The 17,226-nt window shown below is 39.7% G+C and overlaps 1 protein-coding gene across 3 annotated transcripts in view; it reads right to left on the minus strand.

The window, feature by feature from the left end:
• Positions 1–17,226, minus strand: part of PRMT2 (protein arginine methyltransferase 2) — a 43,624-nt gene that overhangs the window by 19,254 nt on the left and 7,144 nt on the right. For 2 of the 3 annotated variants that reach the window (XM_066369946.1, XM_066369945.1), the window contains exons 3-4: positions 13,645–13,749; positions 12,823–13,005 (exon numbers count right to left, since the gene is read on the minus strand). In XM_066369946.1, the coding sequence (XP_066226043.1) occupies positions 12,823–13,005; positions 13,645–13,749 (288 nt within the window). The remainder of the gene's footprint in view (positions 1–12,822; positions 13,006–13,644; positions 13,750–17,226) is intronic. The other variant, XM_066369947.1, reaches the window with a different exon arrangement.

Genomic DNA, 17,226 nt, shown 5'->3' on the forward strand with positions numbered 1-17,226 from the left:
AACCATCCATTTACAATAATAATACATAAAAAAAATATCTAGGAACAGATATAACAAGAAAGGTACACAATCCTGTATGATCATCCCAATATGCCAAGGTTGTGGGTTTGATACCTGGTAAGGGCACATATAACAATCTCTTTCGCTTTCTCTCTCTCCCTCTTCCCTTCTATTTGTAAAATCAATAAATAATTTTTTAAATAATAATAATTAAAAGCATCTGGAACTACAGAAGGAATAAATAAATCAATGAAACAACAGAGTCCAGAAACAGGTCCTAGAAATTTAACATATTATAAATGTACATTTCCACATCAGCAGACAAGAAGGTTCAATAGCTGATGCAAGAACAGCTGGATGTTTGTGAGGAAATCAGGTCAAAACTTCATCTTATTTTTTTACAAGTAAATTTCAAATTGACTTAACTATTTCACTGTAAAAAAATGGAATCACCAAAGTTCAAAGAGAAAGCTTTTCATACATTTATGTTTATAATCTTGCAGTGAAGGTCTTTAAAACCCAGAAGCTCAATAAAAAAAAAAAAAAACACAACTATATAAACAAAATATTTCATGGGAAAATAAGAATAGCAAGTGATAAGTGTGATATATGTCATAAACAAAGGCTAAACTGCTTATTGAACATTTAAATCAACATAAATCAAAAGAAAAATATGAGAACTGTATGAAAGTTTTTCCAAAAAGGAATACAAAAGGCCAATAAAGTACAAAAGATAATCAATCTCTCTTTTAAAAATGGAAATTAAGCCTGACCTGTGGTGGCACAGTGAATAAAGCGTTGACCTGGAACAATGAGGTCGCTGGTTCAAAACCCTGGGCTGGTAAGGCACATATGGGAGTTGATACTTCCTGTTCCTTTCCCCTTCTCTCTCTCTCTCTCTCTCTCTCTCTCTATACTCTTTCTCCTCCCCTCTCTAAAGTGAATAAAATTTCAAAAAGAAATGGAAATTAAAAGCAAAAGATAGTGTATTTTACCTTTAAGATAGCATATTTACCTAGTTTCTTGTGGATGCTTTGTGGTGGTGAAATAAGCACCCACACACATTGGTCAGTGTACAATCAGCAAGTCTTTGGGGAGGGCCAATTGGCAAGACCCACCAAAGTAAAAACCAGATACACCCACCCTACGAATTTACCCAAGGGAAACTGCGAACGATGAGTGGGATTCATGTAGGAGGACATCCATTATAGTACTGCTCAACATGATAAGAAGCTACTCAATATGCACAGTCTACCAACATGGTCCTTTTAAAAGCAACACAAGGTCCCATTTGGCTCAGTGGTAGAGTGTCGGCCAGGCGTGCAGAAGTCCCGGGTTCGATTCCCGGCCAGGGCACACAGGAGAAGCGCCCATCTGCTTCTCCACCCCTCCCCCTCTCCTTCCTCTCTGTCTCTCTCTTCCCCTCCCGCAGCCGAGGCTCCATTGGAGCAAAGATGGCCCGGGCGCTGGATATGGCTCCTTGGCCTCTGCCCCAGGCGCTAGAGTGGCTCTGGTCTCAACAGAGCGACCCCCAGGAGGGGCAGAGCATCGCCCCCTGGTGGGCGTGCTGGGTGGATCCCGGTCGGGCGCATGCGGGAGTCTGTCTGACTGTCTCTCCCCGTTTCCAGCTTCAGAAAAATACAAAAAAAAAAAAAAAAAAGCAACACAATACTCTGCAACTATTGAAAAGAACAGACTTTTGCTCTGGCCGGTTGGCTCAGTGATAGAGCGTCGGCCTGGCGTGCAGAAGTCCTGGGTTCGATTCCTGGCCAGGGCACACAGGAGAAGCGCCCATCTGCTTCTCCACCCCCTCTCCTTCCTCTCTGTCTCTCTCTTCCCCTCCCGCAGCCGAGGCTCCACTGGAGCAAAGATGGCCCGGGCGCTGGGGATGGCTCCTCGGCCTCTGCCCCAGGTGCTAGAGTGGCTCTGGTCGCAACAGAGTGACGCCCCAGAGGGGCAGAGCATCGCCCCCTGGTGGGCGTGCCGGGTGGATCCCCGTAGGGCGCATGCGGGAGTCTGTCTGACTGTCTCTCCCCGTTTCCGGCTTCAGAAAAATACAGAAAAAAAAAAAAAGAAAGAAAAGAACAGACTTTCAAAATAACACAGCCACGAGAAAAGAACAAGGGGAAACAGTATGTGTGAAATATACCTTTTCTAGAAATTCTAAAAACTAAAACTGATGTAGCTCAGCCCTGATAGAAGCATAAACACTGCTACTGAACAAAGTCGTGAGGACAGCAGCACTCTCTGGGCAGAGTGAGGAGACAGGCTCAGGGTTTCATTCTGTCTTTCACAGGAGTCTGAAAGCTCTAACTGTGCAGGCCTGTGTGGTTTAACAACAGGGGTCCCTTCTGACAAATGTGTCGTTAGGTGATTCTGCCATTGTGCACACATCACAGGTGCACTGGCACAGCCTGGATGGCACAGTCCCCCACTGTACACTTGTCATGTGGTACATACACCACCATCACATACACAGCCGTTGTGCATCACTGCACATACATCAGTAGTTCTTCACTTACTTTAGCATTTTTAATCATGAAACATGACATATCTACAAAAAAGTACAGTTTATCAAATGGAGTTATAGAGCAACCAGCACCAGAACACTGCCAGCACCCCAAACCTTTCCACTCGGCTTTGCCGATCACAGGCCCCTCTCACCCATAAGCACCCTCTTAATCGTCAGGGGACCCAGGTCCTGATCTCCTTCAGGGTTTTGCCACTTGTGTACATCATCATAAACAATACCTTTTAACTTTATATAATTGAATCAAACACTAGCTATTCTCTGATGTCTTGCTTCTTCTACTTCACATTAGGTTTGCAAGGTTCATTCTGCAAGTATCTGTTTTTATCTGCTTTTAAAATATAAACAGGGTGTCGCCTGACCAGGCGGTGGCGCAGTGGATAGAGCGTCGGACTGGGATGCGGAGGACCCAGGTTTGAGACCCCGAAGTCGCCAGCTTGAGCGCGGGCTCATCTGGTTTGAGCATAGCTCACCAGCTTGAACCCAAGGTCGCTGGCTCGAGCAAGGGGTTACTCGGTCTGCTGTAGCCCCATGGTCAAGGCACATATGAGAAAGCAATCAATGAACTAAGGTGTCACAATGAAAATATAAACAGGGTGTCTAGGACATAGGGTTACAGGTTTTACCCATATTGGGAAAAAGAAACTAATAAGCTGGTTATTTAGAGATATTACTGTCATTTTATATCTTTTTTATATTTTCTTTTTACAGTAAAACTTATTACTTTTTTACAAATACCGAGCTAACTTCATAATCCCACTGCTCAGATAATATCTGTAAACCATGGGCCAATCCAGCCAAACACCTGCTTTTGTATGGCCTGCAAGCTAAGAACGGCTTTATATTTTTGAATGATTTTAAAAATCAAAAGAAGAATATTGAAAAAAAAAAAAGAATAATATTGACACAAAACATGTATATGAAATTATAATATCAGTATCACAGACAAAGTTTTCATGGCCTTATCTGTGGTGGCGCAGTGGATAAAATGTCAACCTGATACACTGAGGTCACCAGTTCAAAACCCTGGGCTTGTCTGGTCAAGGTACAAATGGGAAGCAACTCCTATGATTCATGCTTCCTGCTTTTCCCCTTCTTTCTCTCTGTTCCTCTCTCTAAAAATCAATAAATTTAAAAAAAAAACCTTTTCTTGGAACACAGCCATGCTGGCTTCCTCATGTTTTGGGGACTGCTTTCACAATTTAGCAGAACTGAGCATCTGTGAATCAGAGGGTGTGGCCTGTAAAGCCCTGCTCTCAACAATGAGTAGAAGTCCAGAAATTATTTTGAAAAGTTAGAACAAAGTGACGTCAGAGAAATGGCACCGTGAGGAGCGCGACCCACAGATCTCCCCAAAATTTCAACAAGTTCATCAACCAGAGACAGAAATATCTATCCTTGGAGCATCCGGGAGTTCCACACACTGAAGGCGAAGACAAAGGCAGAGGCAGCCTCATAGCTGGATCATCAGGCTGCTAATTCAGGAAGGAGAGACTAGGAGAGAGGCTACGGGAAAATGGACTCTCTCATTGTCGGAGCCTGCAAATGCTAACAAGCCTTGACTACCAACGAGACTGAAGCCTAATATATGACATCACTGTAGACTTTCATCAACTGCAAATCTCTACCTAAGCGTGCCACAGGGGCAGAACCCGGGGTACAGAGTCACCAACCAGGAAGAGGGAGAGGAAAGAAAAAGGAAAAAGTTAACCTCTCAAAATCAAGAAAAATCCACAGACTTTATAACGTGTTCCACTATTTTTTTGTTTCTTTCATCTTCTTGCCTTTATTATTATTATTTCTATTTCCTCCACCTTGGTCCTTTTATTCTCTGCCCGTCTTATTCTTTCCTCTTCTTGAACTACACTACCCATAAGTGTTACATTTTATTTCTTTTCTTCTTCCTTACTCTCCATGAGGGTTACACTTCAAAACCCTTAACTCTCTCTCTCTTTTTTTTTCTTTTTTCTTCTTTTCCTTTTCCCCTTTTTCTTATTTCTCCCTCTCTATTAGTTTATTTTCTCCTTTTACTTTTCCTCTCATTCAATCCTCAACCATGAACAAATTATTTAATTTGGGACTCAAGTTTTTCTTGTGGCATTTTGGGTGCTTTTTATTTCACTTTTTTTTTTTTTTTTGTATTTTTCTGAAGCTGGAAATGGGGAGGCAGTCAGACAGACTGCCACATGTGCCTGACCAGGATCCACCTGGCATGCCCACCAGGGGGTGATGCTCTGCCCATCTGGGGCGTTGCTCTGTTGCAACCAGAGCCACTCTAGCGCCTGGGGCAGAGGCCAAGGAGCCATCCCCAGCGCCCAGGCCATCTTTGTTCCAATGGAGCCTCGGCTGCGGGAGGGGAAGAGAGAGACAGAGAGGAAGGAGAGGGGGAGGGGTGGAGAAGCAGATAGGTGCTTCTCCTGTGTGCCCTGGCCGGGAATCAAACCCGGGACTCCTGCACGCCAGGCCGACGTTTTACTACTGAGCCAACTGGCCAGGGCTACTTCGCCTTTTAACTCATTAGCATTCCTCCCAACCCAGGATCTCTATTCTATTTAGCTTTTGCTCCACATAATACAATAGTTTTTTTTTTTTCCTTCTTCCTGTTTCCCTCTTATTCCTCTCATTATATCTCTTAGTCGACCATCACTTACAAGCAAATCATTTTATACTTGACCCAAATTTTTTTGTTTTTTGCATTTTGTGGGTCCCTACTTCCTTTTTTGCCCCTTGAATACTTCCCCCCAACTCAGGGCCTCCGTTATAGGCAGTTTCTGTTCCATTTAGCATAATACAATTCACAGTTCATCACGATATTTTCCTAAGGAGGAGGGGAGAGGAGGAGAAGAGAAGAAAGAAAAGGGGGGGGGAATAATAAATTAATATTGGGTTTTTTAGTGTGGTTTTTTTTCCAAATTTTTTTTTCTATTCTTTTTACTTTTTTTTTCTTATATACTTTATTAATTCTCATTAGTGCTATCAACAAGACCACCCTCAGATGCCATTAAGAAAAAGGAAATCGGCCCACTTCCACCTGTGGGCAGTACCCTCTATTCTGATTTTCTCTTTCAAAACTCGATAGGTTTTTTTGTTTGTTTGTTTGTTTTGTAATATGCTAATAAAAGTGCTGTTTCCATAGGTTCTAAAAAAAAGAAAAGAAAAAGGAAATCAAATATCATGGATACAAAAGATAGCGAAGTAGCACAGATAGATGTGGAAAAATCTATGAAGAAAAAATTTAATATATTGAAAACCTTGGAGCTAAATGACAGAGGATTCAAAATAGAAATCCTAAAAGTACTCAGAGATATACAAGAAAACACAGAAAGGCAATTTACGGAGCTCAGAAAACAACTCAACGAACACAAACAATATATTACCAAGGAAATTGAAACTAGAAAAACAAATCAAACAGAGATGAAAAACTCAATTCATGAACTGAAAAATGAGGTAACAAGCTTAGCTAATAGAACAGGCCAGATAGAAGGTAGAATTAGTGACATAGAAGACAAGCAACGTGACACACAACAGAGAGAAGAGAGAGACTCAAAAATTTAAAAAATGAGAAAGCCCTACAGGAATTGTCTGACTCCATCAAAAAGAATAACATAAGAATAATAGGTATATCAGAGGGAGAAGAGAGAGAAAATGGAATGGAGAATATATTCAAACAAATAATAGACGAGAACTTCCCAAGCCTGTGGAAAGAAGTAAAGCCTCAAATTCAAGAAGCAAACAGAACACCGAGTTTTCTTAACCACAACAAACCTACTCCAAGGCACATCATAATGAAAATGGCACAAACCAACAACAAAGAAAAAATTCTCAAGGCAGCAAGGGAAAAGAATACAACATATAAAGGAAGGCCTATTAGATTATCATCAGATTTCTCAGCAGAAACTCTACAAGCTAGAAGAAAGTGGACCCCAATATTTAAAGCCCTGAAAGAGAGGAACTTTCAGCCAAGAATACTATACCCATCAAAGCCTTCCTTAAAATACGAAAAAGAAATAAAAACATTCACAAATACAGAAAAGATGAGGGAATTTATCATCAGAAAACCCCCACTCCAGGAAATACTAAAAGGGGTTTTCCAACCAGATTCAAAGAACAAAACAAAACAAAACCACAAGTAAAAGCTCCACCAAGAACACAATAAAACCAAACTTAAACTGTGACAACAAAAGCATTAAAAAAAGGAGAGGACGAAGATTAACAGTATAGCAAAGGACAATAAAGTGCAGAAACACTCATAAAATAGGGTACTACAATGAATATGGTAGATATCCTTTTCATTATTTAAGGGTAATCACCCTTGAAAAAACCACCACAGAAGCACATGACTTTAAAAAGGTAGCAACAAAGAAGTATGGAATACAAACAAACAAAAACAAATGATAGAAAAACAAAAGAGAAGAATCAAACAAGATACAAAACTAACAGAAAGTAATTTATAAAATGGCAATAGGGAACCCACAAGTGTCAATAATTACACTAAATGTAAATGGATTAAACTTACCAATAAAAAGACACAGAGTAGCAGAATGGATTAAAAAAGAAAATCCAACTGTATGCTGCCTACAGGAAACTCATCTAAGCAACAAGGATAAAAACAAATTCAAAGTGAAAGGCTGGAAAACAATACTCCAAGCAAACAACACCCAAAAAAAAAAAAGCAGGTGTAGCAATACTCATATCTGATAATGCTGACTACAAGACAGAAAAAGTACTCAGAGACAAAAATGGTCATTTCATAATGATTAAGGGGACACTGAATCAAGAAGGCATAACAATCCTTAATATATATGCACCAAACCAAGGAGCACCAAAATATATAAGACAGCTACTTATTGACCTTAAAACAAAAACTGACAAAAATACAATCATACTTGGAGACCTCAATACACCGCTGACAGCTCTAGATCGGTCATCCAAACAGAGAATCAATAAAGATATATTGGCCTTAAATGAAACACTAGAGAACCTGGATATGATAGACATTGACAGGACACTTCATCCCAAAGCGACAAAGTATACATTTTTCTCTAGTGTACATGGAACATTCTCAAGAATTGACCATATGTTGGGCCACAAAAACAACATCAGCAAATTCAGAAAAATTGAAATTGTACCAAGCATATTTTCTGATCATAAAGCCTTGAAACTAGAATTCAACTGCAAAAAAGAGGAAAAGAATCCCACAAAAATGTGGAAACTAAACAACATACTTTTAAAAAATGAATGGGTCAAAGAAGAAATAAACGCAGAGTTCAAAAGATATGTACAGACAAAGGAAAATGACAATACAACATAGCAGAATCTCTGGGATGCAGCAAAAGCAGTAATAAGAGGGAAGTTCATATCACTTCAGGCCTATGTGAACAAACAAGAGAGAGCCCAAGTGAACCACTTAACTTCACACCTTAAGGAACTAGAAAAAGAAGAACAAAGACAACCCAAAACCAACCGAAGAAAGGAGATTATAAAAATCAGAGCAGAAATAAATGAAATAGAGAACAGAAAAACTATAGAAAAAATTAATAAAACAAGGAGCTGGTTCTTTGAAAAGATCAACAAAATTGACAAACCCTTGGCAAGACTCACCAAGGAAAAAAGAGAAAGGACTCATATAAACAACATCCAAAATGAAAGAGGAGTAATCACCACACACATCATAGATATACAAAGAATTATTGTAGAATACTATGAAAAACTATATGCCACCAAATTCAACAATCTAGAAGAAATGGATAAATTCCTAGAACAATACAACCTTCCTAGACTGAGTCATGAAGAAGCAGAAAGCCTAAACAGACCAATTATAGCAGGGAGGAAATAGAAAAAACTATTAAAAACCTCCCCAAAAATAAAAGTCCAGGCCCAGACGGTTATACTAGTGAATTCTATCAAACATTTAAAGAAGACTTGGTTCCTATTCTACTCAATGTCTTCCAAAAAACTGAAGAAGAAGCAATACTTCCAAGCACATTTTATGAGGCCAACATAACCCTTATACCGAAACCAGGCAAGGACGGCACAAAAAAAGAAAACTAAAGACCAGTATCGCTAATGAATACAAATGCTAAAATACTAAAGAAAATACTGGTAAATCGAATACAACAACATATTAAAAAAATAATACATCATGATCAAGTGGGATTCATCCCAGAATCTCAAGGATGGTTCAACATACGTAAAACGGTTAATGTAATACACCATATCAACAAAACAAAGAACAAAAACCACATGATCTTATCAATAGATACAGAAAAGGCATTCAATAAAATACAACACAGCTTTATGTTTAAGATACTCAACAGCCTGACCAGGCGGTGGCGCACTGGATAGAGCGTCGGACTGGGATGCGGAAGGACCCAGGTTCGAGACTCCAAGGTCCCCAGCTTGAGCGCGGGCTCATCTGGTTTGAGCAAAAGCTCACCAGCTTGGACCCAAGGTCACTGGCTCGAGCAAGGGATCACTCAGTCTGCTGAAGGCCCGCAGTCAAGGCACCTGTGAGAAAGCAATCAATGCACAACTAAGGTGTCGCAACGCGCAACAAGAAACTTATGATTGATGCTTCTCATCTCTCTCCGTTCCTGTCTGTCTGTCCCTGTCTATCCCTCTCTCTGACTCTCTCTCTCTGTCTCTGTAAAATAAATAAATAAAATTTAAAAAAAAAGACACTCAACAAAATGGATATAGAAGGAAAATATCTCAACATGATAAAGGCCATACATGATAAACCATCAGCTAATATCATATTAAATGGCATAAAACTGAGGACTTTCCACCTTAAATCAGGAACAAGACAGAGTTGTCCACTCTCTCCACTCTTATTTAATGTGGTGCTAGAAGTTCTGGCTAGAGCAATCAGACAAGAGAAAGAAATAAAAGGCATCCATATCAGAAAAGAAGAAGTAAAGGTATCACTTTTTGCAGATGATACATTGAAAACCCCAAAGACTCCACAAAAAGATTATTAGAAACAATAAACCAATACAGTAATGTCACAGGATACAAAATTAACCTACAAAAGTCCATAGCCTTTCTATATGCCAACAATGAAATATTAGAAAAGGAACTCAAAAAAAAATCCCCTTCACGATTGCAACAAAAAAAATAAAATACCTAGGAATAAACATAACAAAGAATGTAAAGGACCTATATAACGAAAACTACAAAGCATTGTTAAAGGAAATCGAAAAAGATACAATGAGATGGAAAAATATTCCTTGTTCTTGGATAGGAAAAATATCAATAAATATAATCAAAATGGCCATATTACCCAAAGCAATTTATAAATTTAATGCAATTCCCATCATAATTCTGATGACATTTTTTAAAGAAATGGAACAAAAAAATTATCAGATTTATATGGAACTATAAAAAACCCCGAATAGCCAAAGCAATCCTAAGGAAAAAGAATGAAGCTGGGGGCATTACAATACCTGACTTCAAACTATATTTTAGGGCCACAACAATCAAAACAGCATGGTACTGGCAGAAAAATAGACACTCAGACCAATGGAACAGAATAGAAAGTCCAGAAATAAAACCACATATATATGGTTGTCGGGAGCCGATCCACTAATGCTGGCTAACAAGGTCACAGCAGGAGAAGATCCACAACTGCTGGTTGACAAAGTCACAGCAGAAGAAGATCGATGGCTGCTGGTTGATAGAGTCACCGCAGTGAAGACCAACGGCTGCGGGTTGACAAAGTCACCACAAAGGAAAGGCATAACGATACTTCCCCCTTTGACCTTTTGAATTAATCTGGCCTTATATCCCCCCTTTCCTGGGTGTATGCTATTATTTATGGCACAGGGATAATAGTACCGTGCTTTCCCTGTAGATTTATAGTAATTTCTTTGGAAATGAGACAGAAGGTGTAAGTTCCACAGAAAAGCCTGTAAGCCCCTTGAACTGGGCTCATAAACATAAGAGGTTGGCCATGATATCCCTCATAAAGGGTTAAGTTTGTAGGAGAATTTCTTCTTATTAATCATGTTAGAAAGAATAAAGTTAGAACTTAACTAGTGTATGAATATAGTAAATGAATAAAGTTTAACTAGACATTGAATCTTAGGTAGGGTGTAGTGGAGTGGCCCGTTGCATGGCCTTGGATGGGAGCGCAGCTGGCAAGTAAAGAATGTTTTGTTAAAAGACTTGTTTTGTGACTGAAGGCAATTGCTGGGCTTTTCTCAGTAATACATTCTCATGAGATTTTTGTATTTTCCAAGAATAAGGAGAGGAATGTGGTAGGATTCATAGCAGCAATAGCAATTAATGCCTTCTGATATTATGTTGCTACTAGCTATCTTGCAGGTGCACTCTATGTATCTTTAAGTAAAAGTTACTCTTAATGCTATGTCAGTTTCTTAAATAGCAAGCCTTTTGTAGTCTTGTGAAAAAAGAATTAGGACACTGCATGAACTCAAGGCTATTTGCCTGAGCAAGCGGTGGTCCTTTGCTAGTCCTTGATGATTTCGTCTGCTATCTCTTTCTGCGCCCTTGACTCACAACAACAGTAAAATAGAGTTATTAATTAGTACTAATCTTTTAGAAGTTTGTACCGATATTGTTATTACTATTCAAGTTATTGTATAACTGTACTTTGAATGACTTACCACCTGATTTGTAGCTTATAGATATGAATTAACTGTTATCTGGAAATATGTAACCATAGTGAAACTAAAACAATGATGTATTCAAAATACCATGTGATTGTAACTTAGTGTGTGTGCATAAAAAGTAAAGTTAGAACAGCCATTGGCAGAGATGCCTGGCAGTAAATGCTAACTAGAGAATAAAGAGAAAGAAAAGAATTCGGCTCTCTCATTTGATTTCGCCAATGCTGTCTCTTCCTGTGGGACCCCTGGATTCCCCCCGGGGCTAGACTCCGGCATATGGTCAAATAATTTTCAATAAAGGGGCCAACAACACACAATGGAGAAAAGAAAGCCTCTTTAACAAATGGTGCTGGGAAAACTGGAAAGCCACATGCAAAAGAATGAAACTCGACTACAGCTTGTCCCCTTGTACTACAATTAATTCAAAATGGATCAAAGACCTAAATATAAGACCTGAAACAATACAGTACATAGAAGAAAACATAGGTACTAAACTCATGGACCTGGGTTTTATAGAGCATTTTATGAATTTGACTTCAAAGGCAAGAGATGTGAAGGCAAAAATAAATGAATGGGACTACATCTGACTAAAAAGTTTTTGCTCAGCAAGAGAAACTGACAACAAAATAAACAGACAGCCAACTAAATGGGAAATGATATTCTCAAACAACAGTTCAGATAAGGGTCTAATATCCAAAATATACAAAGAACTCATAAAACTCAACCACAAACAAACAAACAATCCAATAAAAAAATGGGAAGAGGACATGAACAGACACTTCTCCTAGGAAGAAATACAAATGGCCAACAGATATATGAAAAGATGCTCATCTTCATTAGTTATTAGAGAAATGCAAATCAAAACTACAATGAGATACCACCTCACACCTGTTAGATTAGCTATTATCAACAAGACAGGTAATAGCAAATGTTGGAGAGGCTGTGGAGAAAAAGGAACCCTCATTCACTGTTGGTGGGACTGTAAAGTAGTATAACCATTATGGAAGAAAGTCTGGTGGTTCCTCAAAAAATTGCAAATAGAACTACCTTATGACCCAGCAATCCCTCTACTGGGTATATACCCCAAAAACTCAGAAACATTGATACGTAAAGACACATGCAGCCCCATGTTCATTGCAGCATTGTGCACAGTGGCCAGGACATGGAAACAACCCTTCAATAGAAGACTGGATAAAGAAGATGTGGCACATATACACTATGGAATACTACTCAGCCATAAGAAATGATGACATCAGATCATTTACAACAAAATGGTGGGATCTTGATAACATTATATGGAGTGAAATAAGTAAATCAGAAAAAACTAAGAACTACATGATTCCATACATTGGTGGGACATAAAAACGAGACTAAGAGACATGGACAAGAGTGTGGTGGTTATGGCGGGGGGGGTGAGGGGGGGACGAGGGAGAGGGCAAGGTGGAGGGGGAGGGGCACAATGAAAACTAGATAGAGGGTGACGGAGGACAATCTTACTTTGGGTGATGGGTATGCAACATAATTGAATGACAAGATAACCTGGACATGTTTTCTTTGAATATATGTACCCTGATTTATTGATGTCACCCCATTAACATTAATAAAAATTTATTTATAAAAAAAAAAGTTAGAACCTAAAACTAGAGGAAGAAAGCACAATACCAGAGTTCCGTAGCTGCCGAAGTACTCTTCATCTTGCCAGGTGTCCTCAGGGTCCCACTCGTCCAGGTCCTTCCCCAGGTGGTTGGCCGGGATGTACCCACAGCAGCCGGCACGCTCGCCCCACCACCAGTCAGCGGTCGTCTGTCTCAGGATGAGAATCTTCTCTCCCCTTAGAAAACTGAGCTGGAAACAGAGAGAGAGAAGTGAAAAGTCAAGGAAAACCTGTAGTTGTCATTTCAATTCTGGCTCTGTGACAAATTCCCTATCACTGGGGCCCAAATCATAGCAATTTCAAAAAAATGGGTAATTCTACCAAGTGACAATTTTTGAAAATGGTACCAGGATTTAGAGATTTTTGGAACATCTATATGAAAGAAAAGCACAGCTTAAATAATATTTTTTAAAAGAAAGATTAAACATTTTCAAATGGCTTAGGACAGTATTTCTCAACAGTTGCTCCACTATAACTCTATAATGGAGTAGCTGATTCAGTGACTGGAGGCTTATCCTAAGAAATGTCTGTTACAAAGTAAGGAATTTTTTATTTTATAATCTTATTTTTCAGTGATGAGAATAGGTTCTTAATCAAGGTTGGCAAGCAGAAACTGGAACAGGTGGTTCCTCGCCCAGGTATCTTTCACATCAGGCTTGGGATCACCATTTGTTAGACTGCAAAGGGTAGGATCGGCCACTCCCAGTCCTCACGTGGCTCTAAACATCTGAATATTTCTTTCACTTGGCATGATTTCTGGAAAATTTCACCTAATTCTGTCAAGGAGCATGTTGTAATCCACCAGACACGGCCCTGATGCACACGACTACCTGTGTCTCATCCGTGGCAGCATAGTCTGCAATGGCCACAAACTCCTCAGGGTGCACCCCCTCCGCGAGGGGCTCTTCACAGTGTGCCACAGGCTCTTCTCCCTCCTGCCGAAGCCAAAGACAGAACAAGGAAATGACTGCAGGGCCTTTTCCTTTTCCTTTTCCTTTTCCTTTTCTTTCCTTCCTTCCTTCCTTTGGGGGGGGGGGGGCAGACTCCAGAGTATTGGGATTTATAAAGACTCAAGTGACCAAGTTTTCATCATACGATTGGGTCATCCTCACTTGTGGAACTGAGCAGACTCACATGCCCTCCACCTTTACTTCTTATTCTAGTACAAAATGATTTGCAACCTCAAGAGAGCATCAAAGGAAGAAACAAGAAAGCAGCACTTTTAGTGCCTATGAGGTGACTGACCCCTGATCGATCAAGGCACTTCCTGAAAGTGATGCCCAGCCCCAGGAGAAAGAAGTCCCATCTCTGGGTGTCACGCTCTGGGGACCTCATCAGACTCGAAAACAGATGGATGGGCATTGCTGAAGGCCTAAGGAAGGAGCTGGTGACCTGGCAGCAGGTATGTGGCCTCACTGGACAGCACTGCCAGGACCCAGAAGCAGGCCCCACACCGCGGGTGTCTACATGCTGCCCATCCCTACTTCATATCAGAAGGCACTTCCTGGAAGACATCGCTGAAGGCAGCAACCTCCAACCATGGTTCCAGTTCACCGCAGCAACCCCTCCCAGTATGTACATTTGTAACAAATGTTCCTAAACATTAACTTAATTCTAGTGAAATTCTTGCGATTCTTGTGAAAGCATAAGAGTTCACGATGGAAAATTAAAACCATCTATAATCTCCCTCACTGGTCAGAGATAATAACAGTTAACATATTTATATTCTTTCAGGCCTTTTTTATTTTTTTTACTTTTTTTTATTTTCTTAAGTGAGAACTGGGGAAGCAGAAAAACAGACTCCACATGTGCCCCAACCAGGATCCACCCCCTACCTAGGATGCTCTGCCTATCTGAGGCTGTTGCTCTGTTGCTAGGCAACCAAGCTATTTTTAGTGCCTAAAACAAGGCCATGGAATTATCCTCAGCTACCACAGCCAACTTGCCCCAACAGAGCCATGGCTAAGGAAGGGGAAGAGAAAGATAGAAACGGAAGGGGGAGGGGTAGAGAAGCAGACGGTCGCTCCTCATGTGTGCTCTGACCAGGAATCAAACCCATGGGCTGATACTCTACCATTGAACCAACCAGCCAGGGCCCAGGTTTATTTTTCATAAAGTACATTTAACTCATGTACATAGGGTGTTTACTGGGATCATATAATTCTGCCTTGTGACGTTTTCCACTTACTAAATTCTGAATCCTTTCCTTCATTATTAAATATACTATCAGATAGTAGTCTATTCTATGAAATGTATTTACTAAATCTTCTAGTTTTGAATGCTTAAACTGTTTTAACTTTTTTACTATTATAAATTATGTGAAGATGTTCTCTTTTCTTATTTTTTAACTGATTTTAGAAAGAGAGACAGGAGAGGAGGAGGGGAGAGAGACAGGCATATCGATCTGTTCTTGTATGTGCCCTGATGGGGGATAGAACCAGCAAGCTCTGTGCTTTGGGACAAAGCTCTAACCAACCAAGTTTACCGGCCAGGGCAAAGATGAACTTTCTTAAACATAAATCATTTTGTCTCTCCTTTTCTTAGGATAAATTCCTGAATGTGAAATTGATGGATCAAGACAATACATACTTTTATGACTTTCGATACCACTACCAAATGCCCTCCAGAAAGAAGTTCCTTAGCATGTGACAGTAAGCCACAGATTGTCCTACATCCTTATCCACAATGGGTATTCATCACTTCAATCTCTGCCAATTTGAGGGGGGAAATTATCCATCCCGGTGTTACTTCCTTTCTTTGATTATCGGTGAGGTCAAATATGTTTTTTAAGTACTTATTTTGCTAATTGCCTATTTCTATCCCTTGCACATTTTCCTATTATGGGAACATTAGTTGTAGCACAGTGTGATCTTCTTCTTTGCCTGCTCTCCATCCCATGTTCCTGCTTCCCCCCCCAACATGATCACCCTCTCACCACCATCCCTAATCCTTATTAACCACCTGGGGTATATCCTCCTATACTTTCTCCATGCTTGTGTCATACAAAAATACACATGCATGTGCACACATATGGTTTATTTTTTCTTTTGATATAGTTTTTTGCAAAGGACATAACAGACCCTTTTTGTGTGTGAGAGAGAGACAGACAGGAAGGGAGAGAGAGGGAGAGATGAGAAGCATCAACTTGTAGTTGCATCACTTCAGTTGCTCATTGATTGCTTCTTATACATGCCTTGACTGGGTTGGGGGTCCCTCCAGCCGAACCAGTGACCCCTTGCTCAAGCCAGTTACTTTGGACTCAAGCCAACAACCTTGGAATTCAAGCCAGTATCCATGGGATCATGTTGAAGATCCCACACTCAAGCTGGTGACCTTGCACTCAAGCCGGTGACCTCAGGAATTTAAACCTGGGACTTCAGTGTCCCAGGTCAACAAGACCTTGTAAAAAGACTGCCCAACAGTTAGAACTCTAACTTATAATTTTCAATGGCTATATAATATTATATAGCAGAAATTCTGCCTGGCTCTTCAGTCATCCTTGACTGACTGGTTGTCTCTTGGTGTCCAGTTGTCTATCACTATAAACAACACTGCCACAAACATGTGTGCACACTTATCTTTATGTGATGACATTCTGTTTTGATGGGTTAGACTGCCAAGGCTGAAAAGCGGTATAATTTTCACTCAAATATTTGTCATATTCTTTCCAAAGTGTGTAACCCTTCACATGTCACTAGCAATGCATGCATTATCCTCTGCCTAATTCTCAGCAGAAACAGGTATTATCACTGTCTTTATTTTTTCCCAGAGTGATAGGTGTAAAGACCCCATGGAAGGTAACATGTGGGAAAACAGATTGTTTTTTATACTTTATTTTAAACGCTTTTGATAGTGTAAAGAAACAACAGTAATTTATTGTGGGGTTTATAATATATGTAGAAGTAAAATAGTTAAAATAGCATAAAAAATGAGAGCTGGTAAATGGAACTAACTTGAAGGATTCTTACATTGTGAAGTAGTCAAAAAAAAAGACTGAAATAGGGTCATAGTGCAATTTCTTGGGTAACCCCCACTAAGTAATACTTAAGGGATACAGCTAGAAAGCCAACATAAAATTACAGAAAATATTTTATGATCCACAAGAAGGCAAAAATGGAGAAAGGTACAAAGAAAAATGAAACACAAACAAAACAGCATGATGGTAGATTTAATCACATTAGTCATTATATTAAATGTTAATGAACTACTTCAAATAAAGGGCAGAAATTACATGACAGAAAAAGAAAGATACCACTATAGGCACCCTATAAGACAAACACTTTAAATATAAGGAATCAGATATGTTGAAAATATAGGTACATATTTGTATGTGTGCCCTGGAAGCACTAGCCATAAGAAAGCTGGCACAGCAATATTAATATGACAAAGTAGTTGCAAGGTAAAAAGTATGA

The sequence above is a fragment of the Saccopteryx leptura genome, chromosome 2 (genome assembly GCF_036850995.1).
Source record: "Saccopteryx leptura isolate mSacLep1 chromosome 2, mSacLep1_pri_phased_curated, whole genome shotgun sequence".
Taxonomy (NCBI): Eukaryota; Metazoa; Chordata; class Mammalia; order Chiroptera; family Emballonuridae; genus Saccopteryx; species Saccopteryx leptura.